Below are 26,494 nucleotides of genomic sequence, written 5' to 3' on the forward strand. Positions count from 1 at the left end.
CTTTGCACTGGATTGCCCGTTTGCTATGCAGTGATAACTCAGTGCTGATTGTACTGAAACAACACTAGTGTGTAAAACAAAATATGTTTAAAGGACTCCATAATCTTGCAGTGTTTCCCATTAATTACCTAGGTGTCCACCACAGTCTAATCTATCATAATAACTTAAAAGATCTCTAACGTCGTTAAGCACCATTGCTTTGGCAAAGCATCAATTAAACTAAAATCGAAATCGCAATAGTGTGTGCTTATCAAATCGTAAGAGGTTGCGATTCAGTTAAATAAGGTTCGCTGCAAGGTTTTTTTTTTGTTTAGTTTTTTTAAAGCAAAGCATGCCACGCGAGCAGCTCTTGATTCTGTGTTTTCCGAGTGAAGTGAACGGAGGTAACTCAATTTCTGCATGTGCTGCGAGTTTAATGGTTAAGACTAGATGGGATACAGCTACGGCCACTGGGCATGCGCACATCAATATTGCATATTTTTTTGTAACGCTGAACAACAATAATTACTGTAGGGTGAATTCAGGTAAAGTGGGCTATTTAAGTTTGATTGTATATGCTCAATGGATTTACACTTTCAGAGCATAACAATTGTTCTTAATTAAAGGGACACTATTTCTCTAAATGATAAAATAGTTTTGGTTGATGCAATATGACACTGGTGGGTGTGGCCATGCCTTAAAGAAGGACTGCCTTATGGTGAAAGGTTGAAAACCCTTCGACATAAGATTTTCATTTCTAAATTATGAGGTTGCTCACTAAATGGAAACACATATTATTGGGACAATTCCTGCTTTGTTTGTTACTACAGTTAACAGGGAATTAAATGCAAAGATTTTTTTTTTTTTTTTTTTTTTTTTAAAAATTGGTTTTTTTTTTTTTTTTTTTTGGCAAATGGATTACCATTTGTATTTATTTTTACTACAAATTCCATGGTTAAACTATGGTTAGTGTAGCAAAAACCATGGTTAACATTAACAATCCTAAGGCAACCAAGAACCCTGTAGAGCAGTGTTTCCCAACCACATTCCTGGAGCAACTCCAACACTACACATTTTGCATTTCTCCTTTGTCTGACACACCCATTTCAGGTCTTTGAGTTTATACTAATGAGCTGATGAGTTGAGCCAGGTGCTCAGGAACATGGTTGGGAACCACTGCTGTAGAGTTGTCTGATGACCCTTTGGAGGCATTCACAAACAGTGTGTTCCAAACGGGATATATCGCCCTCCGAAGGGCACTTTGGAATGAAAACAATCATGGCCGCCATATTGAAGGTGTCTTTCCAAACTGAAGTGCTCAAAACTGGCCACTTCAAAGGGCCCTTCGGAATGAAGGATTTCGAAGGGTACAACTGTTGGACACTTCGGGCTCCCATGATCCTTTGCGCAGATTCTTTGCATGATGACGGCGCCTCCGTGTGGGCACATGATGATGACGAAGAAGGGCACTTCAAGAAACAGTTGTTTGGTCCCCTACACCCTTCAACCCTTCGAAGCTCTCACTCCGGAGGGTAAACCCTTTGAAGGGATTAGGGCATAGGGATGAGCCCTTCCGAGTCGAATGCAGGGTAGATTAAAAGACCTGATGTGTTACAGTCCAGTCTTGAAGAGTCCAGACTTCAACCAAAGATTTCTGGTTCAGGTATATGCATCTGAGACAGGCATTAGAGCAGTCTTGGTGCAAGAAGTATAGGAGAAGAGCAGCCAGTTCAGTTCCTGATTCACAAGCTGCTTTCAAGAGAAACCAAGTGCTCTACAATGGAGAAGGAATGTTTTTACCCTCAAAATGGTTCTTTGACGGGCTGAGATTTTATTTACTCGGCAGAAAGTTTGATCAGGAAATGGATCATCAAGCCCTTACTTGGATTCATTTGATGAAAGATAATAACTTCAGGTTCAGGATTTGACATACAGGCAGACAGAATGTCATAGCTGACTATAGGGGTTTTCACACCGAGTATTTATAGGAACTCTTATTGGAACTAGCCACCAGGGCAGTCCCCTGAGAACTAAATTTTCCCAGTGGACAATTTTCCTGGTTGCATTCGCACCGCCAGTAGGGAATTTGAAGTGATATGAGATGCCAACAGTGACACCATTTTAAATGCGACATTCAACAAAGCTGGAGGATGGAGGGCGATGAAGTGCCTGGACTTCAGTGTCGGTCCATGTATCGCTGTTTTCCATGTTCATTAGGAGTTAGAAATCCACATGCAATGCAACCTGAGGATGAGGTAAGCATGGATGGGACCTGGAGCAAACTGACAGTTCAACTGTCAGCCCCTGAAGACCTGGTGGGATTCTATACAAGTATTAAAGCATGTTATATTTTTTTACATCAGACATTATAAATGAAGAAAAGGTTTTACTTGTCTCTGACAGAGTTACAACAGATCAGAGAAGTCCAAGCAGTTTGAGCTGGTTTCAGAAACCCTGGTCCTGTAGTTTTCCAGATGTGTTGGCTGCCTACTTAGGAGAACATAGTAAGTACAGCAATGCAAAATGTACTGGTCAAGTATAAGTACAACACATGATTATTCTTAAGCATAAATTTAGACCCATGTTGTCATTTGATGCTATAGAACCATAACGACATGACACATATGGTTTGCTTTGCACTGGATTGCCCGTTTGCTATGCAGTGATAACTCAGTGCTGATTGTACTGAAACAACACTAGTGTGTAAAACAAAATATGTTTAAAGGACTCCATAATCTTGCAGTGTTTCCCATTAATTACCTAGGTGTCCACCACAGTCTAATCTATCATAATAACTTAAAAGATCTCTAACGTCGTTAAGCACCATTGCTTTGGCAAAGCATCAATTAAACTAAAATCGAAATCGCAATAGTGTGTGCTTATCAAATCGTAAGAGGTTGCGATTCAGTTAAATAAGGTTCGCTGCAAGGTTTTTTTTTTGTTTAGTTTTTTTAAAGCAAAGCATGCCACGCGAGCAGCTCTTGATTCTGTGTTTTCCGAGTGAAGTGAACGGAGGTAACTCAATTTCTGCATGTGCTGCGAGTTTAATGGTTAAGACTAGATGGGATACAGCTACGGCCACTGGGCATGCGCACATCAATATTGCATATTTTTTTGTAACGCTGAACAACAATAATTACTGTAGGGTGAATTCAGGTAAAGTGGGCTATTTAAGTTTGATTGTATATGCTCAATGGATTTACACTTTCAGAGCATAACAATTGTTCTTAATTAAAGGGACACTATTTCTCTAAATGATAAAATAGTTTTGGTTGATGCAATATGACACTGGTGGGTGTGGCCATGCCTTAAAGAAGGACTGCCTTATGGTGAAAGGTTGAAAACCCTTCGACATAAGATTTTCATTTCTAAATTATGAGGTTGCTCACTAAATGGAAACACATATTATTGGGACAATTCCTGCTTTGTTTGTTACTACAGTTAACAGGGAATTAAATGCAAAGATTTTTTTTTTTTTTTTTTTTTTTTTTTACAAATGTGTTATTTTTCTATCTTTCTTTGGCTAAATGTGTTAAATAAAGTGAGACAGTGGGATTCAGGTAAAGTGGGTCAACCTTTAACCTTCAGTAATTATACTCAAATTCATTCAATAAATTGACATTCACTGGTTATTTTGTAGCTGATATGTATAATTTACTTTTTTAGAAAGCCAAAATGAGACTGCAGTCAGGAAATTCAAGTCAGAGATGGTAGAAAGGAACGAGAGAATAGAAAGGAAGTTGGGGCATTACGTACAATCTGTGGAGTGAAGAAAGGATGAGAGGAGCAAAATGTAGATGCAGAATATAAAGCTTAAAATAAGAACACAATTAGAGTTCATTTAAAGTGTTTAGAGAGCATAGACAGAACAACTTTTTTACATATGGTTACCATTTAAAATGTTCCTCTTATTATTGTTTAGCCTATTTGTTGTTGCTTGTGTTATAGTCACATTTTAATATACTGTAAAGTTCATTTGTATCAATATTCTGATTTCTGAATATTCTGATATTCAGATTTCATCAAATTTAATGTCAACACAACATGTTATTTCAGTTGTTTGGATTTGAGACGAGAATTTACACATGATTTATTTGACTCATAACCTATAGGTTATATAATTTTGGGTTTGTTAAACATGTTGATAATAGTGTGATAAGTGTGATAATATGTGTTAATGTATCATGTGTTTTTAATAAAGATGCAGAATAATTTTTGATATATAAGGAATGGCCCACTTTACCAGACCAACTGGCCCACTTTACCTGAGAAGAACTTTGTCTGGAGTGCATGATCTCAAAATGTTTGTTGGTATATATAGCTTGCAAATAACACTTTATATGAACTGTATTCAAACTGAAATATTATAGCTGGACCTTAAAGTTCACAAAATAAAGAAAAAAAAAACATCTGGGTATCTAAATGACACGTTTTACAAAAAGTGGCCTACTTTACCTGAATTCACCCTATTTGAATTATTGTAAGGGGTAGGTGACGTTAATAAAACACAATCTAATAGGTAGCAAATTTAATTTATTGTTACTTTCCGGCCGTAGCTGTATCCCTTATAGCCACAACCCAGTTTAATGCATTCGGGAACGCAACGTGTGAAAGATCACGAGCTGCTCCGCGCTGTCGAACAGCGCCCCTTAGCTGCTCTAACTGTAAATCACGCTTTCATGGGGCTCCTTACTTTATTGACAATAAGCATTTGTAAACCTGCTGTCACGGAAACTTAAAGGTCTCCCTGCAGTTTTCCGCCAAAATAAAAGCTTGAGGGTTCTGGAAGTGAAGAAATTAAGACAGTATTGTAATGTTACTATTGTAAAGTAAAATAATTATGAATATGTTTGTTATGAGATTTTTTTTTTTTCATTTACATTGAATTTATAGTGCAGCTGTATTAGCTACAATAGTAATATTACTGTCTTATAACAATGAAGTGTTAATTCTTATTATTAATTATTAATATTTTTTATTATATTCAAATTGTTTGGCTTCAAGCACAAGTGTGAATGTGATGTGGACTGATACACTATCAAAACTAAAAAGGCTTGAGTCTACTTTAAAGTCAGAATCATAATCATAAAGAGCTTTATTGCCAGGTATGTTTACACATATGAATAATTTGATTTGGTGACAGGAGCTTTACAGGAGCTTTGGTGACAGTGGCAAGACACGATTATAAAAATAGGATAAGTAAATAGGAATTTACAAGCATTAGCATCCTAACTAAATGTGCCACATATAATTCAAGACTTTTGGTGATCTGGTCAGATTTGATGGCAGTGGATCTACTCTTGCAGGCTCACACATGGGGTAGAATACGCAGGGGATGCGGGGGGTGTGACCCCGTGTCTACAGATGTTATGTTCATGAGGCTAGAATTTGTAATTTGGCATGGATTTGTGTAAGAAACTTTGTTTATCAGCTAACACAAACTGAGACCTCATAAAGTGAAGGAAATCATGTCTTTTGTGCAATTCTTTGAATCTCAGCTGCATTTTTTTTTCATGCACCTGGTGTGTAGGCTATTCACTCACTCTGATAGCACACATACATCACAGAGACGTCTATTTGACGTCTGCATTTACATCTACAAGACTTGAGTTTGCTCATCTGCAATATGTCTATAGGACGTTTCCTATCAGATGTCAAATAGACTTTTAGAAGATGTTTATGATTTAGAATGTATGTAAAACTGACGTCTATCAGGTACACAGCAGATGCTTTAGATGAAGCGATCTTTAACAGATATCTTGCAGATGTACGTGTGCTATCTGGGGATAGTCTATGCATGACCTGGCATTTTATTTGTAGCCGAAATGAGGAGATGTGAACATTAAGGAGCGCTAAACATGCTCATGCAGTGTATGTTTAATTCATACTCGAAGCCGGAGGGCACTCTCGCGCAGAAAGTCCAAAACGGACTCATAGAAGTAATAACTTATGACGTGCCAAGAAACCCCTGATATGGAGAAAGGCATCCAGCTATAGCTGAATGAAAAACGTGAAGACAATACATGCACGATTGCGACAATATATGGTTTATGTGTGCTTTTCAAGTCATCTCCAGGTAATAAACAAAGTATCTGAATAATGCAGTGCTAACTGCCATAGCATTTATTACAGTAGCCTATAGAAATGATAAAACATATTTTCTGCCTTATTCTGTGATAAAAATGGAAAAAGTATATGAACAAATCATAAAATTGCCATTAGGAAAATACAGGAAAAAAATATGACAGAATACAAATTATTGTTCAGCAGTATATTTGATTTCTTAACGAATTATAGAAAGAAAAAAAAAAACCTGCAATTACAGCAAAAAAAAATAAAAAAAAAACAAAAAAAAAAACAAGGTATTACATTTGACATTTCTGTCCCCCTCACTTCTGGCTATGCCCCTAGGGTCACACAACATAGTGACCATCAAGAATAACTTGAGAGATTTTCAATCATAAGACAGTACGTAGACATAAATACTTTTAATAGGTGTTGCATCTTAATAAATGTTTAGAGATTATCAAAATGTTTATTTTTTATATTACAGTTTTTGCATTATGATTGGTCAAACCTGAACACACACACACACACACACACACACACACACACACTCATACATTAAGATAGAGAAAAGCCGTATCTGCGTATATTATGAAAAGATTGATAAAACGGTGTGTTCGGTTTAAGGCTAGATTTTTCGTTCATGTTTTTAACAGGACACAATGCAACATATGTGAGTTAATGTTACTAACCTTTGTGAATGCATTCTAAGATGTGATACGTTCTATGACTTGATGCTGTCATTACGGTATCTTTAATTGTTTTCCCACATTCACTGCATCTAGCCGATCTTCATGAAGTTTCTGATTCTGACACACTAATATAACCAAATGTGAGGTTTCATCTTTATCTTTAAAATCAATTCTTAATAACAAGGACTATGAAACAACAACGGCTGTTGGAAAATTTTTACACCTCACTGGACTTTATGAGAGAATTTTATCTCTAAGCAGCATTTCTTCAAATGGACTGAGGAGGGCAACAATACGCCTTTGATGCGTCTAGTCTGCCGCAAATCCTATAAGAAGAAGAAGAAATTCCAAGTTCTTTCTTTATGATATCAGTACTTAAGAAAGAACTAATAAAAGACTCGAGCTGTGTTTAAAATATTCATGAGTCCTTCTTGTCAAGTCAAGTGAAGTCTGAAGTCATTTCAGGTAGAGTCTGAAGTCTATTAAAATGTGACTCAAGTGCGACTCGAGTCCGAGTCACTAACTCGAGTGCCCATCTCTGGTTCAGATTCAGTTCAGGTTTTCACAAATACAGAAAGTCTTACTGTCTCAATTGTAATCATATACAGAAAGCGAGCAACAAACGATCTCCATCACTTGAAATTGATGACTCCAGTCTTGCGCGAGCTCACTATGCAATCGAATCTCTTGTTTACATTGTATCTGCACTTTGTTGTTTATGATGAGATTATTTGAGATGCAGAATTCATTCAGTGAGCACATGCGCTGAACAAAACTCATTTTCAGCGGCTAGTACTCGAGTCATTTTCAAGCCAACACTCACTGAAGATCACCTCGGATCATCTGCCACTCTGTTCCTTCAGATTGTGCACATCAAAAAAAGACTGGGAGATCACACTACAGCTACACGTGCAGAATCGAGTGCATTTGTTCCCTTTCAAATGGTCTCTTCCGTTGCACTAACATACTATGGCAGGGGTGGCGAACGTCGGTCCTGGAGAGCCGCAGCCCTGCAGAGTTTTGCTTTAACCCTATTCAAACACACCTGAACAAGCTAATCAAGGTCTGAATGGTTACTAGGAAGTGAGTTTTAATTAGGGTTGGAGCTGAACTCTGCAGGGCTGTGGCTCTCCAGGACCGGAGTTCGCCTCCCCTGTACTATGGGGAAACTCCTGTTTACTCTGATACTGAAGCCTGATTTGATCATATTCGTGTAGCTGCACAAACCAATGGCACTTCAACCCGCCAAAAGGGGTGGAGCCGATTGCTATATAAGTCGGCTCTGAGCACCATTTCATCAGAATTTTTCTCCTTCAGTGACGAAGTTCATCTCCTCGCTGGACTCTGAAGCAAGAAGGCGAAGCAAGAAGCTCAGCCAGCAGAAGATCACTAGAAGCCTTCCCCTGCAGCTATCCGGCATCTATTAGAGCAAATTTCCCGGCGACATTGTTGCATAATGCAGATGCTCTCGGTGAGTGCGTCGCCTGTCTGGGCAGTACACACGTAGAGACTGTGCTCACCGGAATGGAATGCTTTCACTGAGAGCATGAGTCTCGCCCTTCTCTGCTCGCAGATCGCCTTCTTCAATGAAGGCAGCCCCACTCTCCTGTTTCTCCTCTCTCAGCTAGTTTGGAGAAAGAAACAGTGGAATCACGGGGCTGCCCCACCCCTCCTGTTCTCACTTTTTTTCCCCCTCCTAGCTGCCTCAGAGGAAGAAACAGTGAAGTCACGGGGCTGAGCAACCGGGCTTGCGTGATCTCATGCTGGCACAGGTCCTACGTGCTTCACTGTCCCCGCAGCACTTTGATCCACCGGTGGGTTTTGCACGTGAGGATCAGCGCCCCTCCTCTGCAACGAGTGGTTTGATCTTTTCGGCAGATCGGAGCAGAATGCTGTCACTGATGATTCTATACTGACAGCTTCAGATTTGCATGCGCCTGTGCCATACCCATGCCGAGGCTGCACTCACTGAAGCAGACCGCTCTCACTACGAGAGCATGAGTCTCGAGCAGCACTTTGATTCACCAGTGTGTTTACATGTGAGGATTAGTGCCCCTCGTCTACAGGCGGTTGGATCGTTTTAGACAGATCAGAGGAGAATGCTGTCAGTGATGATTTTATATCACTGACAACTTCAGATTTGGAGGACTGGGCATGCTCCGGAGTGGATCCTGACACCCTTTTCCCCAATGGGTTATTACTGGCCAACGGAGAGCTGATTCACATTCTCTCCAGGCCATGGAGAATCTCAGCTTAGAATGGTCAGCTCTGGAACAGCCTGCTTCCTGCCTAAGCACTCCCGCCCCATAGAATGAGGTTACTCGCTCCAGTTCGCTCGCAGGCCACCTCGCTTCAGAGGCATTATTCAAACTTCAGTACAGGACAACAATGCTCACTTTCTCCAATCTGAAGTGCAAACTCTGCTTGCAAAAAAAGTTGTGGAAATGGTTCCCCTAGCAAACAACAAATCAGGCTTTTACAGCCGCTACTTCCTCGTTCCCAAGAAAAATGGTGGGCCCAAGCATCTGAACCGTGCATGCTGACTTGAAAGCAGATCCTCACGCAAATATGCCCCGGGGACTGTTTTTTTTTTTTATCAGTGGATCTAAAAGATGCTCACTTTCACATCCAAATAGCCCCACATCACAGACCGCTCTTGTGATTCGCGTTCGAGGGAGTGGCTTATCAATATACAGTCCTACTATTCGGACTGTCTCTGGCTCTACGGACTTTACAAAGTACATGGACGTGGCTCTTTCCCCTCTGAGACAGATGGGAATCCGCATTATGATTTACCTAGATGATTGGCTGGACTTAGCCAGATCGGAACAGGAACCCATTACTCACAGCTCGCTGCTGCTCAGCCACCTGGAGCGGCTTGGGCTAAAAAATCATTTAGCCAAGAGCTCTCTGTCTCCTAGCCAGCGAGTGGTCTTCCAGGGGACAGTTATCCATTCTGCCCAGATGCGGGCATGGATTACGCTGGAACACTCCCTGATAATTCAGCTGTGTCATTCAGACTCAGGACTGCACATCCCTTCAGGGCTTTTTAGAGGATGCTTGGCCTCATGTCAGCCGTTTCCTCTGCCTGCTTCACATGTGGCCCCTCCAGTATTGCCTCAAAGCCCATGTATAGTCCCACGCTTGGCATCTGGGATATTTTCATGTCAGGGTAACCAACCGCTGCATCAGAGCTGTGGCCCCTTGGAAATCTGTTTCAATCAGGCATCCTGTTGGGACTGACCTCCAGAAGGAAGATGGTCATGACAGATGCCTCCAACTCGAGTTGGGGAGCTCTGTACGAGGGCAGACTGATGTTCGGCTCCTGGTCAAACCTGGAGTAATGCTTACACATCAACTGCCCTGAGATGATGGCGGTTTTTTCCTAGCCCTAAAAACCTCCCTTTACAGGTTGGGTCCATGCCTCCTTTTATGGGCCAGGCAAACTCCTCTCATTGAGAGCAGTTCATGTGCCAGGCAGGCTAAACCAGGGAGCAGACATGCTATCCAGGGGCAATGTAGCTCCAGGAGAATGGAGACTACATCCCCAAATGGTTCAAATGATCTGGTTTGTCTCCGAGAGGGCAGAGGTGGACCTTTTCACCTCAGAAGACAACTTTCACTGCCCAATAAATTTTCAAAGCAGCGAGATGCCCTGGCCCATGATTGACTCTGCGCTCGCCTCTATTTCTTCCCCCAGTTGCCCTGTTTCATCAGGTCATCAGACGGGTCAGGGAAGTCAGATGTTTCGTTCCTCCTGGTGGCCCCACTCTGGAGGAATCAGACATGGTTCCCCGAGTTGATTCAGCTGCTATCGGCAGACCCCTGGCCAATACCACTGAGGACGGACCTCCTCTCGCAAATGAGGGGCATGAATTGGCATCCCCAGCCAGAGCTGTTGAGACTTCATGTTTGGCTCCTTGATGGGAGTCTTTACAGCTCCGTGCGAGTGTGACTAATACCATCTTGGAGGTTAGATTCCCATCTACAAGACGCCTCTACACCCTTAAATGGTCAGTCTTTTCTGACTGGTGTGTAGCACGGAATGTGCTGACCTTTTTACAAGAGCTACTGGACAAGGGGCCCACCCCTTCCACGCTCAAAGTATATGTGGCAGCCATCACGGCGAATCATTCTCTTGCAGCTGGCCAGTCACTCGGCAGTAACGACCTTGTTGTTAAGTTTCTGAGGGGAGCTCGGAGATTGAATCCACCTCGTCCTCATACTATGCTGACTTGGGACTTATCTATAGTCCTCAGGGCCCTACGGGGCCCTCCCTTCAAGTCGGTCCAGTCGGCCAACTTGTGGCCCCTGTCGCTTAAGACCACCCTCCTTTTGTTATCGTTAGTCAAGTGAGTGGGTGACATGCAGGCACTGTCAGTCAGTGCTTCATGTCTTGAGTTTGGGCCTAATGACTGTAGAGTCATCCTCAAACCAAGACACGGCTATGTGCCTAAGTGCTCTTCACTCCATTCAGAGCACAAGTCACCACCCTTCTAGGTCTTTCCAATTCAGAGGATGAGCAGGGTCCTAATCCATTCTGCTCGGTTCGGACCCTTAGAGTGTATGTTGATTTCTATTGGTGATATCTGTGCAGCCACCGGCTGGTTGTTGCCGTCTACCTTCACCAGGTTCTATAACTTGGATGGATTTTGTCCACTTAAGCTTACCTAATTCCTTTTGTAAGTGGAGAAGGTGTTGTTATGTAGTCCTCAGCCTAGGTGGCTTGGGTCTCATTGTTAGCTCAGACTTACAGGAGCCCTCAGTACGGGCGCTACGGAGCTGGACTCACAGAGCGGCTTCGTTCTGCACTTGCTTATAGCATGGCACAATTGGATGCATTCCCCATAGCGTGTTAGCGCAACGGGAGAGACCATTTGAAAGGGAACTCTCCGGTTACTTAACCTCGGTTCCTTGAGATAAGGCTGCCATGCTATAAAGCTGCACGCGAGTCCATGACTGTCACTTCAGTCTAAAGATTCTGACTGAATGGCGCTCAGAGTCGTCTTATATAGCAGTAGGCTCCACCCCTTTTGGCATGTTGAAGCTCCATTGGTTCGTGCAGCTACATGAACACGATAAAATCAGGCTCCAGTTTCAGAGTAAACAGGAGTTTCCCCATAGCGTTCCCTTATCTCAAGGAACCGAAGTTACGTAAGTAACCGGAGCGTTTTTGATTTATGCAAAAGGGAAACGTATTAGGCTTATTATATCCAAAAAATGAACTATTCAGTAAGATAGCGAATTATTATGAAACCAATGCAACTTCAATTTCAAGCGGTTTCAAGCACTTTATTCAAAATCCAAGCACTTTTCAAACCTTGAAAACACTACATTAAAATTCAAGCATTTTCAAGGATTGTGTGGGTCCCTCAAATCTGACACTTCAAAACCACACAAAATAAATACAAAGTTAATCCAACGAACCCAGTTTTGATGAGTTAATGTCTTCTAAAGCAAAGTGATGGGTGCGTGTGAGAAAAACGCTACATCATTGTGCATTTGGCTAAAAATGTTACTATATGACTTAACTGTATATTGTACCATTTACCGTAGTTTAATCTCCTTTAAGTTAAAGCAGCACTATGTAACTTTTGGCGCTCTAGCGGTTAATAAACTGAACTGCACACATCCCGCGGAAGAACATTCCAACCGGAGCTACTTCTCTAAGTTTATGTCTATGGCGATTCACGCAGGTATGTGTTACTCCGCAGCGGTGACGACCCGACCAGGCTACAATAGTCCAAATATAAGTACTTATTATAAGTGTATCGTAGTGATTCGGAATAAGACAAAACACGGTTTGGAAGATGAATTCATGATGGTCTCGCTCATTATATACATTTTGCAAATTTTGAACACAGAAAAAGTTGCATAGTGCGGCTTTAAATCTACATCGGGGAGGAAAAAATGTGCATGGACAAGCCTGTCAGTGGACTCCATCTGTGCACCAATTGTAGTGTCAGAATAGCGCATGCGCAGCTATTACCTTTTTTTTTCATAAATTAATTCAATCACAGCACCACCACCATCAAGCACCACCAACAACAAAAAAGGCATTTCCATTCAATTGTACGTAGGCTATGTAAATGAGCACAAGTAATTACAGATAAATGATAAAACAGATTAAATTAAACGTGACAGATTAAATTAAGTGACATTTAGAAGCAAAAAGGCTGATGATACAGTATTTTCTTGTAAAATATACTCCAGTAATCTTTACTTTATTTATATGTATGGTGGTTGGGTGGCCACATAATTTTTTATCAAGTATGAGCTCTTAATTAAGTGTAGTTGCCCTCACATGCTTACAATTAGGCTGTAACTGTAAGTCTTTAATGCAATGATATGACTTCAGGTGTTCGAGTGACCATATCACTTTTTAAAGACTGGCCTTTCACAATCTGTGGACAGCGCATTTGTGTCCTGTCCAAGCAGCCACTATTAACCACTACAATGTGGGCACTAATCTTTAGTGTTTCTTTGCTGTGCAGCATTTACAGAGACACCACTCCAACTTACTGTCTGTATAAATGAGACTTTATTGGAACATTGAGTCTAAAAGCGACTCCCCAAACAAAACACACACACACGTGTTGGGTTTCCATGTTTTATGAGGACATTCCATAGATGTAATGGTTTTATACTGTACAAACTGTATTTTCTATAAGACTAAATCTATCCCTCACAGAAAACGTTTTCCTATTTTAGATTTTTTTTTTTTTTAAACTTCAATTAGTATGATTTCTAAGCGACTTTCCTCATGGAGCCCAACATGTCCCCACAAGGATTTTAGATATTGCCATCTTTGTGGGTGCATTTTGTCCCCATAATGTAGGGTATACCTGAACCACACACACACATACACATTTATACTTTGCAGAATGTATTTAAAAATAAAATAATACAAATATAAAACAACTTTCACTACAGTCTTTCATAGAAAACATTTCACTTTTCATCACAACCTACATTAACATTTTGTAAATGAAGAAATAACAGCATGTTGTATTATAAGTATGTCAGGGTTTGTGGAAGGAGAAAATGAGGACTAGGTGCAGAGAAAATTGTGAGCTTCATTTGGTTCAAAATACGAACAAACAAACAAAAACTACCATGACTGGGAAAAACACGCAGTCCAGGGCAGATGGCAGTACAGAAGTCAGGCATAGGACGGCTGGAGCTGGCCTGGAGGATGATGCTGACATATTGACAGGAAACTGACAGTTAGCTCATATTATCATTAAATAGTGGTTTACAACTATATATACACACATATAGAGAGTTCTAGTAAACCATAACTTTCATACAATTCTTTCATACAATTTACATAATAGCTTGTGCCTTCCATAAAATCATACAAATCATACAATCATACAAAGTATTATTGATTTTATGAAAACCACCAGTCATGTGACCAATTCAACTCCCAGTGGGAGTCAGACTGAATGAATAAATCAATGCTGTTAGACTGAAAGAATAAATCATTAAACAAAAATAGTACCATGAGAAGCAAAGATACCTTTATAGACAGTCAACCATGCAGAGTGATGGGAGTGGCCGATAGAGTTCCCAGCCAAGCAGGTGTACTCTCCAGAATCCTCTAAAGACACATTCCAGATCTTTAGTACCTCCATCTCCTTATCCGTGGTGCTGATGCCTGCCGTCTATAGAGAAAAGAACCACAGAATAAGGCCGGATAGCTCTGGGAAAACCCACCAGAGGAAAAAGAGCATTTTTGGATAAGGATTTTGGAACACAGTGTCCTTGTTAGGCCCCTGCCTTTACTGCTCTTATGAAATAGATTATGAGAATCTGCCAAAAACGTCATATTTACCTATCAGAGTGAAGGCTTTCCAGTGTTTTACAAATAACTGTTACTTATGCGTTTTGATGTTTTATGAACTGCATAAGTAAAGTGCAAAAGTAAATATATAATGCACAATTGTGCCTGGCTTTGTATTTAGGTGCAAGTTATTTTACACATCTGTAACTATTGATCTGCAACTCTGAATTCAAAACAAGTTTGATTATTCTCTATGATTGTAAATTGGAAACATTCAGCTTTAGACATCCGAGCTGTGAGTGTAAATTTCAATTTCAAGCTCATATATTCATTGTTCAAATCTAAGTTAAAGCTCAAGTTTTGCTACTCTTTTACCTAGATACATATTTTCACTGAAAGGTCACACGAGTAGGCCTGTCGCAATAATCAATATATCGACTTATCGCGCAATATATGTACATGACCTCAATCATTTTTGGTGACGCAATATATCGTCCAATATATTTACTTCAAAATTAATGTCACCATGTTTTGTACATTCCACTTGTGCTTGTGTCTTTTGCAGCTTCTTGTACATAACGTGGTGTAGTCAGGAGGTGCTGCTAGTACAAATTTAAAAAATGCTTCTACAAAAAAAAAGGTTCATCTGCAGATATGATCTTGTTTAGGGATCAGTGCCTTTGTGCATACGGACATCTGACTGCTAAGTAGTGATTGTGTTTTTCAGCAATAGTGTGCACTCTTAATTTACAGAGAAAAGAAGGTCAGGGAAAAATCTGTAGATGGAAAAATCTCCATACAAGTTCTTTGTGCATTTTTCTTTTTTTCTACTTGTTACTTTGCACTTTTTGTTAGAAAATGTTTATTTACTATTTATTCAGGTTTTTTAAGGTATCTAATATTTTGATACTTAATTCCCATTATTTAAATATTCTTAAAAATTAAAAGTTTGTTGTCATTTGGAAGTGTGTAGGCCTTCTTGCATTATTATGCTGTTACATTATGATTATATATTCAGTGGCATAACATGATCTTTAAAGTGACAATAATATCGCTTATCGCAATTATTTCTGGGGAAATATATCGCACAACAAAAAGTTGTTATCGTGACAGGCCTACACACGAGGCATCGCTCACTTATCAACCTCAGGCTTCTGTTGGGGGTATAGACTCAGAAGAGTGAGTTGAGGTAGAACGGTGCAGAGCCTGTGGCTATTTTGTACCCAAGCTTCAATGCCTTGAACTTGAAACAAGCCGCAACTGGTAGCAAATTTGGAGAGCCTGGACAAGAAGTTGTGCAGCCTGCTCAGGACCAAATCTTCTTGATGTTGTGTAATGCAAACCTGTGTGACCGTGCTGTCTTTGCAATGTGGTCTTTAAAGGTCAGCTGGTCATTAAAGATTACCTTAAGATTTCTGGCTGATCTCGACAGGATTATTGTTGATCATCCTAGCTGTATGGTGACACTGTGCTGTAGCATCAGAGTGCCTGGGAAGATGAGAAGCTCTGTCTTTGCTAGTTTGAGCTGCAGGTTATGTTCTTTAATCTGTGCTGAGATGTCCGCCAGGCAGTCTAGTCTAGCAGGTTGAGAACTGATGATTTGGAATCAGCTTTTGCAATCCACAGAGCTTCGGTGATCAACAGAATTAAAGGAATGTTCCTGGTTACAACTTAAGCGCTTTCAATGGTATCCGCATTGATAACCACAGAGACAAATTCAAGGATTATTTCACTTCCAGGATACAAATTTCCTGATAATTTACTCACCCCATGCCATCCAAGATGTTCATGTCTTTCTTCAGTTGAAAAAAAATGAAGGTTTTTGAGGAAAACATTCCAGGATTTTTCTCCATAGCGAACTTCAATGGAGATCAAGGGGTTGAAGGTCCAAATTGCAGTTCCAATGCAGCTTCAAATAATTGGTTACATCGCAATGTTGGAAATATTTCTGTTTTAAACCATGAAGGCGAGCCAATGGATATCACACAAGCCCGCATTTACACACGTGCAAACTTTGCGCAAGAGTTATGCCGGTGAACGTCTTAATCTCAGTCAATTCACTATACAGAAAGTGAAAGTAAAAACAGAATGACAGAGCTTTCGGCATCTGACGCCACATATACTCTCAGAGACGACGAGAGACGAATCTACTTCAACATATGCTGATAACGGTATAGCTGTCTACATTTATTCCCCTTAATATTTTTCTTGTGGCCTATACATAGTGAAAAAAATGAGAAGAAATGTATTTCGTGTTAAACAGGTTGTTTTTGAAAGTCGGTGCTTGAAATAAAAGCTTTTTATTTAATTGATTTTTATTGATGACTTCAGTGTTAATATTTTAATTATAGGACTATAATTCATTGTATGATAGAACTGTTTTAAAAGACCTTTTTAAAAAACATTTTAATTGAGGAGTAAATAGCCTAATATTGTCCTCGCAGCGCGTCAGTTATGCGGTAGGCCTAATTATTGCGGGACAAATTAATTGTAATTTTAATTTAATAATAAAAGTAACTTCATAATAAGAATAAGAATAATAATAGGCCTAATAAAAATAAGAATGTAACAGGCCTACATTAATTGGAAATGCAAAATCCTCTTAATATTGCCAATAATTGATGTTTTTGACTATATCTCTGGCTATCGTCGGCAGCCCAGCAAGGGGAGGTTATCGCGGGCCAGACAGCACTTTTCCTGTTACGTCGTTTGGGCTGCCTTATTGAGCTCGCGGACACTGAGAACATTATATTTCACACACTTTAAGCTCTTTTATTTTCCAAATGTGTGCTAATAGGATTAATCCAACGAATCGTTCTGTTTGTAATGCGTACCGAACCGAAAGCCTCGTACCAAACGGTTCAATACGAATACGCGTATCATTACACCCCTAATATATATATAGTCGTGCGATCGTTTCACTAGACAAGACCCTTATTCCTCGGCTGGGGTCTTGTAGAGTCCTTTGAAGCTGCACTGAAACAGCAATTTTGGACCTTCAACCCGTTGCCCACCATTGAAGTCCATTATATCCTCCTGAGAACCAGAAATAAAAAGCTTTGTGAATTTAGTATTTTTTCATGTAATGACATTGTTTTAGAGCAGGGGTGTCCAAACTGCGGCCCGTGGATGAATGTTAAGCGGCCCGCAGCTGTCTTAATAGTCTATATTATATATGGCCCGCCAAGCATAATTTACAAAATAGGCCTATGGAGCATAAGAAGAAAATGGTAAAATAACATTTTTTAAAAATTATATTTTATTAATATGTTATGCTATGTCCTCTGTAGAGGACACCAGGTTTTTCTAAAAATAAAATGACACGAATAGACATGAAAAGGCAAAAACAATGGGATTTTTTTTTTAATCACCAATCAATTTTTAGGTTTCAGGATTTTTTAAAACTAACTTTGTTTAAGGATGGTTCTCAACTATGTTATAAAATATATAACAAAATTATTTGATACACCATTTTGCTTTATGCAATATGTGTGTGTAAAAAATCCATAAACTGGTTTTCCCATTAAACACAATGTTATCTACACACTGTATCTAATTTGCATATTAAAGTGCTGTTGGGACAGCATGTTGAAAAAAGAAGTGTAATAATGGGAGTAGTAATTGGCCAGATTTTCATAATAATATCTAATATTTCATAAGAATATTGATATATAATTTGTTTTCCTATTCAAATCTTTTGTCTCCCAAAATGTATAATAAACATGCTTTTAGTCCTGGTGTCCTCTACAGTGGACATGAAATTATGTCCTGTTTCATAACAGTAAGTCATATTTTGATTTGAAACCCCATAACATTTTCCTGAGATGTTGATTTATGACAAACAATTTGAAAATTAATCAGATTTAAATTATAATTACAAAATATTTCCATAAGGATGTAAAATTTTATCGCTAAATTAATGTCAGCCATTTTTAAAAACCAAGGAGAGGGAGTGGTCATGGTGAAACATCCAATCATTTTGTATCTCTGAAAAGCTCTGAATGTGCTCTGTACAGGACATCCAGACTTACAACTGTGACATGTGAGGTCTCAGAGAAATTCACTAAAATATAATGTCCACTACAGAGGCAAAAACTCCATAGCTGGGTCTCAGGAGGATATTGAGAAAAATCCTGGAGTGTTTTCTTCAAAAACCTTAACTTCTTTGCGACTAATGAAAGAAAGACATGAACATCTTGGATGATATGGGGGAGAGTAAATTATCAGTACATTTTTATTCTGGAAGTGAACTAATCCTTTAATGTATTTATATACACTTACAGTGGATGTTTATGGTTAAACAGACAAGCAAGTTTACTTGTTCATTTTTACAAACAGTAGGACTATGAAATATTGCAAACTCTGAGTTGTCACAACATTATTTTGTCTAGAAAAATAAAAGAATTTTCACTGTAATTGGCCGACAACCTTGAAACACACTTAGGCCCATCTCAGACTAGTTTTAGGTTTTACCTTCAAGATCCGAACATATGGTAGTCCGTCAGGGCCGACTCTACTGCCGCTCACTTCAATGTGCTTCAGCCACTGGATGTGAGGCCGAGGATCGCTGAAGACTTTACATTCAAACTCCACGTCACTCCCCACCACTACTGTACGGTTAGCAGGCAACCCCGCCTGAAGAATCGGCCTGTGCTCTGAAGGTTCTGTATAAAACACACGCACAAACATATTATAGGTACATTACACAGAAATGACCCCAATTAACATAAAAACTGAATAGCATTTTCTCCTCTTAAAGAAATCAAAGTTGGGATCAGTATTACGAAAAATGGGATATTCCACAAATGTTCAATAAACACGAAAGTCATATAGCCTGCAGGAAGCAGCCTCTTTAACATGCAGACTAACTCATCATAATAAGCAGATTTATAATAAGCAGATTTAAGAGAAGAACAGAAATATGACCGACCAACTACGTCCAGCTGGTAGGTGTGATTGATGCTGCCGTATTTGTTTTCCACCAGGCAGGTGTAGTTGCCTTTGTCTGACGGTACCACCGACTCCATTATGATGGTCCACATGTGCTCTCGAACCTATAGCGATATACACATATCTAATAAGAAATATTAATTACTTAATGCATATCAGGACATACAATCAATGCAGATTCCATGTGGGCGTGAAAAAAAAAAAAAATATATATATATATATATATACAGGTCAGCAGTCTTCCCCATGATTGTGTAGCCTAGTGAACCAAACTGAGAGACCATTTTGAAGGCTCAGGAAACCTTTGCAGGTGTTTTGAGTTGATTAGCTGATTGGCATGTCACCATATTCTAATTTGTTGAGATAGTGAATTGGTGGGTTTTTGTTAAATGTGAGCCAAAATCATCACAATTAAAAGAACCAAAGACTTAAACTACTTCAGTCTGTGTGCATTGAATTTATTTAATACATGAGTTTCACAATTTGAGTTGAATTACTGAAATAAATGAACTTTTCCAAGACATTCTAATTTGAGATGCACCTGTATATACGTAATATATATATATACACACACATAATGTACAAAATTAGAAAGAAGAAGTGAATCTGAGTCAGAACTCTTCAGATATTAAGACAAAATCTTCTTGCAGCTCAACATGTAAAAGCAGAAAACTGCTAAATACATTAAAAGGCAAAACAAAAATATATGGAAATATACTAGAAAATATAATGCAATATATTACATAATACATTTCATATGGTAAAGAACTGTTTATATTTTTCAGTATACTGCAATATATTCATGGACCATGTAAGGCTATTTATTGATACATAGAAAACAATTATATATAGAAATTAAGACAAAAAAACTGCACTATATTTTTACATGCTATAGCTTTGAAACACTCAATTTCTCAAGAGTTAATGCTTGGGTTTACATAAAGCTGAACACATATTATCTCACTTCATTGTTTGCATAGTCATACATTTAATACATGAAAATATGTGTGATGGTAAAAAAATGAAAACAAATACTGAAAAGGTTTGAATTTTTGGACAATTGGATGTCTTGTTAATTGATTTAGTACTTTATGTGCTATATATAAATACAAATACATGGATATATATCACAATATATATTTTCTTCAAAATTGGGTACATATATTATAGATATATATATGCATGCTGCCATATAAATGTGAATATATATGGTACATATATGTTCAAATATATTTACACACAGTACCATATTTTTTATATGTACATCTACATATTATGAAGGGTATTATTGAATCTAAAATGACATATATTACGATATATAAGTAAATATATTGTTCATTAATTTTCAATATATGAAAAAGCAATTCCTTATGTATCAGAATATATTAACAATATTATTCAGTATATTTTCAGTATACAATAAATAATTTAATATATTGATTGTTCATATATATATATATATATATATATATATACTTTGCATGAGGGCAGTTTAAATATGAATAATTATTTTCTACCCTTCTGAAACGCCCACCTCATGATTCCCTCGACACTCCACCTTTACATGTGTCATGTAAATCAAAGGCTGATGTAATCAAAGAGGCGTGCTCTGAACAACTCCTGTCTGTTCAGATGCTGTTTTGGTGCAAATAATTTGCAAACTTCAAAATCTAATCTTCAGATATATAACATAAAACAGACTTGTGAATGAATGAGTACAAAACGGCGTTTCCAAAAATCTATCTCTTTTGACTGTCTGGGCATATATGAACATGAATGTAGTTCGTCTGTAAATATGCACATAGTTTGTTACACAGACAGACGTTTGTGCTGCATGATATATAAAATAAAGTAATATAATTCACTGCTGTATAACAGTGTATTGCAGTTATAATTCAAGATTTTAGCAATTCAGCTGAACTGACTGCTGGTTACATTGAAGTACTATTTCAGAAACAGAAAATATGTACATGAGAACTGCTTTATTGGGCATTTAGTTAAGTTAGAGTTCAGAGAGTAAATGCAAGTACGACTAAAGTATTACTAATAGCATATATAAAGTTGAATTGTTATATAAAGTTATAAGCATGTTTATTAAAAACAAGTTTTGTAGGCCTAATAACAGTTATTTCGGACCTTTTGACGTTGATGAGAATTCAGATTCGGACATTTGAATGTAGTAAACTTTTGAGAACCCCTGGCATATAGCAACCATAGACTGTGAATATCCAAAAAGGAGGAAAAAAGTACCACAGAAGTGGTCCATACAACTTAGTGTAGCATTTCAGTGCTGTGTCTGCAGTCACATCCAGGTGCTCTCACCTTATAGCCTCCTATTCTCTGGTCTTTCTTAAACTCGTTGCCGTTCTTGAGCCACTTGAGTGTTGGTGTAGGGTTACCATTGGCCTGGCAACGGAATTTGACGGTTTTGCTGGCGGGAACAGCGTGGAGCTTCTTCTCCATCTGATCAGGCTGAGCCCAGACAGGCGCCATTGCTGACAAACAGATAGAAAGTACATAAAACAAGATGGCAAAAATGAAAGTGGTAATTTGAAACTATTGTTTCAAAACTAAATGAAACTACAATGTGAACAATATCGGGATGGACTGAAACGTTTAGTGTTCTTTTTTTTTCTCTTTATTTGTGGAAAGTCACTTCTTTTGTTCATGCATGTTTGTGCTTTGTTGTCACTTTGTTGAAAATCTTCAGTAAAACATTTGTTTCTCAATGGATCTTGGACCTTGAACTTCCTTGGTGTTCAGATTCCCATCTGTTTCCAACATTATCAAGACCATGACCATCTTAGAACAGTAATCCAAAACAACAATAAGAGTACGTTCCTAAAGAGAGATCAAAAGTGTGTGAGATTTGGGTGTTGGTTGCTAGTTTTGCTCCATCTGACTGTTTTGATAATGCCCTTGGGACTCCGAGACTAATAAAGAAATTAAGAATTTCAGTCTAATGAACAAAAGCTCAGCATATTCCACAAGACGGCTATGGCTTATTAGACAAAATTTTACCTATTTCTTTTTATAATTCCTGCTTTAAAGTAAAATCCTAACAATTTCTTGATGATCTGATACTGTTATTGACATTTGCAGCTCTTTGAGTCAGAGTTTGGAGCACTTAGAGTTTGACTAAGAGAGGAGTGCGACTCACGAAGCAGTTTCTGGTCACTTGATAGCTTGGCCTCCTCTGAGGAAGACTCATCTTCTTCATCGTCTTCTGAGGAAGCCAATCCATCTGATCGAGAACAAACATGTAGGTTAAATGTTTTGTTGTTGTGAACAATATGAAAATCAACCCAAATCATAATTTCTCACCTGTAACGTTGACATTGAAGAAATCTGTATGGTTGCTGTTGGGTCCCTGAGCAAAGCAAGCATACAGACCAGAGTCGGCCGGCTCTACTCTTTCAATCTCCATCTGATGGTTGCGCAGGCGGGTGTGCTCTCCGTCAACCAGGGGAACGTGGTCCTTAGTCCAGGTCACTTCCTGTATCTCCTCGATACCTTTACAGCTCAGCTCCAGTTTGTCCCCCGGATACAAAGTGTACGGCGTCAGCTCGACCAGGGCTAACACTAAGAACAGGATGAAAGAAATGTAGTTATTTATCAAGGCTATTAAAATTCAAGCTTACATTGCTTTAATTCAAATATTTCTTCCTACAGAATTTACATATGGATCAGGGGGCATAATTAACCAATTAAAATCATTTTAAAATAATTAATTGCACTAGATTAACTGTCCGAGATAAGCAAACAAATTCAAATGATTTCTATATATTCCGTGATAAAGTGTTTCCAATGTCATTTGCACACTTGCTCTGCTGTAGGCATTTTATTTTAACCATTACTAAATCCAGGATGTTGTCAGAAAGCACTCCGTCAAGGGAAGATATGGTTTATTATTAACACATCTTCAACTGAGACATGATACAACAAAAGTACTAGAGAAAAAAAAACTGACTCTCATCTTGTGTGGCCGGTCTGCCCTGGGACTGAAGAGCCTCAGTTAGGAGTACTGAGATCAGCAGCAACACGGTCTTCATCATCATCATCATCATCATCATTAAAGATTCTTTCTGAATCCAGACTGAGAGGAAAAAGAGAGAACAAAACAATAAAGAAGATTAATAACAACTAAACAACTTGAAGAATCTTGAGTAATGTGACATTTATGAGTCAAAAAGAATATTCAGTTGGAAATAACACTCAGCGGGACTTGAATGTAACCATCTGGGTTTGACTAGATTGTGAAACAAGGACTATGATACTACTGCCCTAGTGAAAATAAAATACTACAATTAATTTGAAATACATTTATTTTGTGCTAAGTATACTACAAATACATTTACATATTGTTGTGCTTAATAAAAATAACCTGCAATTGTACTTTTGGTGTACTAAACTGTTATACTTAAAGTCTGCTAAATTGGAACAATTACTTTTGTGCTTAATGCACTTTAATTGTGCAGAAGTAGTGCTGAGGTCCAACTAAAGATATAAGTATATCTGATTGTGCTAAAGTGGAACTATTGCAAGTATACTTCAGGTACACTTTAAGTGTCTTGCATTTAAAGACTGATATAATACAGAGATCATAATTATTACACACTTAATCCTTATTAATAGTGATATTTACACATTTTATATTAATGATATTCATAGACATTTTGGGCATACTATTAAGAACCGTGCATTGTGCAATAAAGAAATACTCCAAATAAAGTTTAATTATAATTTTATATCACTAAGTCTTAAGTGATATGTCAATAAATATGTTAATGGTTTTGAAGTATACTTAGTATGAAAAAAATGTATTTTAAATAAATTATGGCATAGGCTTTTTTTTTTTTTACTAGGGTGGCTATGACATTATTTTATATTATTATTTTTCTACACCCACACAACCACTGCTATGCCAGCATTTGTTTTGTTAAAAAAAATGTATTGATACAAATATAATTGTCTTCTGTTTAGAGTAACATTCACAATGTCCTTTTGAGAAAAGACAACTGTATGGTTCCTGGAAGGAAATAAAATCACAAGATAGAAGGCTTAGTTTAGGACTTAAACTCTCTTTCTCTCTCCTTCAGCTGCTTCCATTAGGGGTCGCCACAGCAGAAGTATCCGGTTTTATGCTGGATGTGTGTGTGCTCTTCCAGTGGACTAACCCATGAGTCACCAGACTCCCATTCCACAGGGAGGCTATTATGGCCAGCCTGATGAACTCTTTCCTCTTCCTTCTCATTCTTGTTTTTTTTTTCCGTTACCTCTTCTCTTACAAATTTCTAATTCTCCTCTAAACCCAGTTGCTTCTCTTTTCCAGACTTTTCTTAAAAACTGAGGTCAACAAAACATTCATGCTAAAACACTAATAGTGTAATAGTTGCTTTTCTTTCAAAAAAGTGCTGGGCAATAGTTTACTGTGCCAACCCAGCCCTGCCGTTTCACCTATGCATTATTCACTTCCCAAACCACCACCAGAATACCTTTGGCAATGTTATGAATGCATAGAGCTTGAACTACCATGCATGCATTGATTTATATGTTAACAGCTGCTTTTGTGTAGCAGCATTTACAAATAGCTGTCATTAAGAATACTTGTGCCTCTGAAAACAAATGTGTTGTAGTTTATGTCAAATTTTTAGGTTTCCAAACATAGTTATGAATGGATATGGATGACTTTTTGTGGCCCCTTTTTGTTTGACCCACTGCTGCAGCAGCAAGGTCCTTCGTCATCGACTGCCCTCGGACAGGGATGTCTACTTTGGTAGTCCAGGAACGCCATCTCTAGCTGAGATGCGGGACGCAGACAAAGTTCGCTTTCTCGACACTCCCATCTCCCAGCCTGGCCTCTTCCGCAACACAGAGGCCCAGCAGTTCTCAGCAATTCAAGAGGCAGATGGAGGCCAAGAAAAAAGCCATTTCAGTGGCTCAGTAGGTAGCTAAAGCTAGCTATCATTAGAACACTTCCCGGCAAACACAAAACTTTTCACAACATTGTATTTTGGTTGCAATTATCACATTTGTTAAAACTAAACAAACCAAAACCAGACTGAACTGCTACTTTTGTGCCAACAAAACATAATTGTTTATGTTTTAGTTGTATTTCAGGGCAGTTCATGAAGACAAAGAAACGTGCGAGGTGCTGTGACGAACAGAAGTCATTTCCAGTTCCACCAACCAGAGACTTCTCTCTGCTTGTATATGGATGGCTAATGTCTAAAAGCAATTTATGTGTTCTCTTCAGAATTAGGTCTAGGCAGATATTACTCAGGGACAAGAACACTTGAATGTTGCTAGAATAGAGTATGTACCATAATTAATGGTAATTATTCAAAATAAAAATGAATTCAACATTTTTCACAATGTGTCAAAAGCCAGTTCAAACTGCCACAACAAACTCCAACAGGGTGAAAACACTGGCCTTATAACACAAAACAACTGTTTTGGAGCATGTTTTATGGTTTTGAGTTTCATTATACTTGTCTTTAATTTGCTATTAAACATTTCTTTAAGACCACACCAGTGCATAATTTTCCAACATTTGTTGTAGCCTATATCTTCGAATAGCCCACAAATTTCTGTTTATCCAAACATGTTTTTTTTTTATCAATGAAAGTGAATGGTGACAAAGGTTAACGTTTACTTTTTGTGTTAAATTAAAGAACGGCACATATGTTTTGAACATCACGAGTGTGAGTAAATGATTTTTTCTTTTCTTTCCCTGTTGAAAAAAACAGCATATGCTGGTTAGGTATGTTTTGACGCTGGGATGCTGGTTTAAACTGGTCCTTTGCTGGTTTATGCTGGTCCTTTGCTGGTTTATGCTGGTCCTTTGCTGGTTTAAACTGGTCCTTTGCTGGTTTAAAATGGTCCCTTTGCTGGTTTATGCTGGTCCTTTGCTGGTTTAAAATGGTCCTTTGCTGGTTTAAAATGGTCCCTTTGCTGGTTTATGCTGGTCCTTTGCTGGTTTAAGCTGGTCCTTTGCTGGTTTAAGCTGGTCCTTTGCTGG

General features: G+C 38.4%; 1 protein-coding gene across 1 annotated transcript in view; it reads right to left on the bottom strand.

Moving 5' to 3' along the window:
• Positions 1-13,670: 13,670 nt before the first annotated feature.
• LOC107678426 (fibroblast growth factor receptor 1-A-like) overlaps positions 13,671-26,494 on the bottom strand; it is a 13,664-nt gene continuing 840 nt past the window's right edge. The window contains exons 2-9 of the mRNA XM_016473679.1: positions 23,444-23,569; positions 22,798-23,055; positions 22,634-22,717; positions 21,796-21,968; positions 19,454-19,577; positions 18,997-19,187; positions 14,260-14,404; positions 13,671-13,938 (exon numbers count right to left, since the gene is read on the bottom strand). Of these exons, the coding sequence (XP_016329165.1) occupies positions 13,823-13,938; positions 14,260-14,404; positions 18,997-19,187; positions 19,454-19,577; positions 21,796-21,968; positions 22,634-22,717; positions 22,798-23,055; positions 23,444-23,546 (1,194 nt within the window). The 5' untranslated portion in view covers positions 23,547-23,569 and the 3' untranslated portion in view covers positions 13,671-13,822. The remainder of the gene's footprint in view (positions 13,939-14,259; positions 14,405-18,996; positions 19,188-19,453; positions 19,578-21,795; positions 21,969-22,633; positions 22,718-22,797; positions 23,056-23,443; positions 23,570-26,494) is intronic.

The sequence above is a fragment of the Sinocyclocheilus anshuiensis genome, unplaced genomic scaffold, assembly GCF_001515605.1.
Source record: "Sinocyclocheilus anshuiensis isolate Anshui unplaced genomic scaffold, SAMN03320099.WGS_v1.1 scaffold112, whole genome shotgun sequence".
NCBI classification, from domain to species: domain Eukaryota; kingdom Metazoa; phylum Chordata; class Actinopteri; order Cypriniformes; family Cyprinidae; genus Sinocyclocheilus; species Sinocyclocheilus anshuiensis.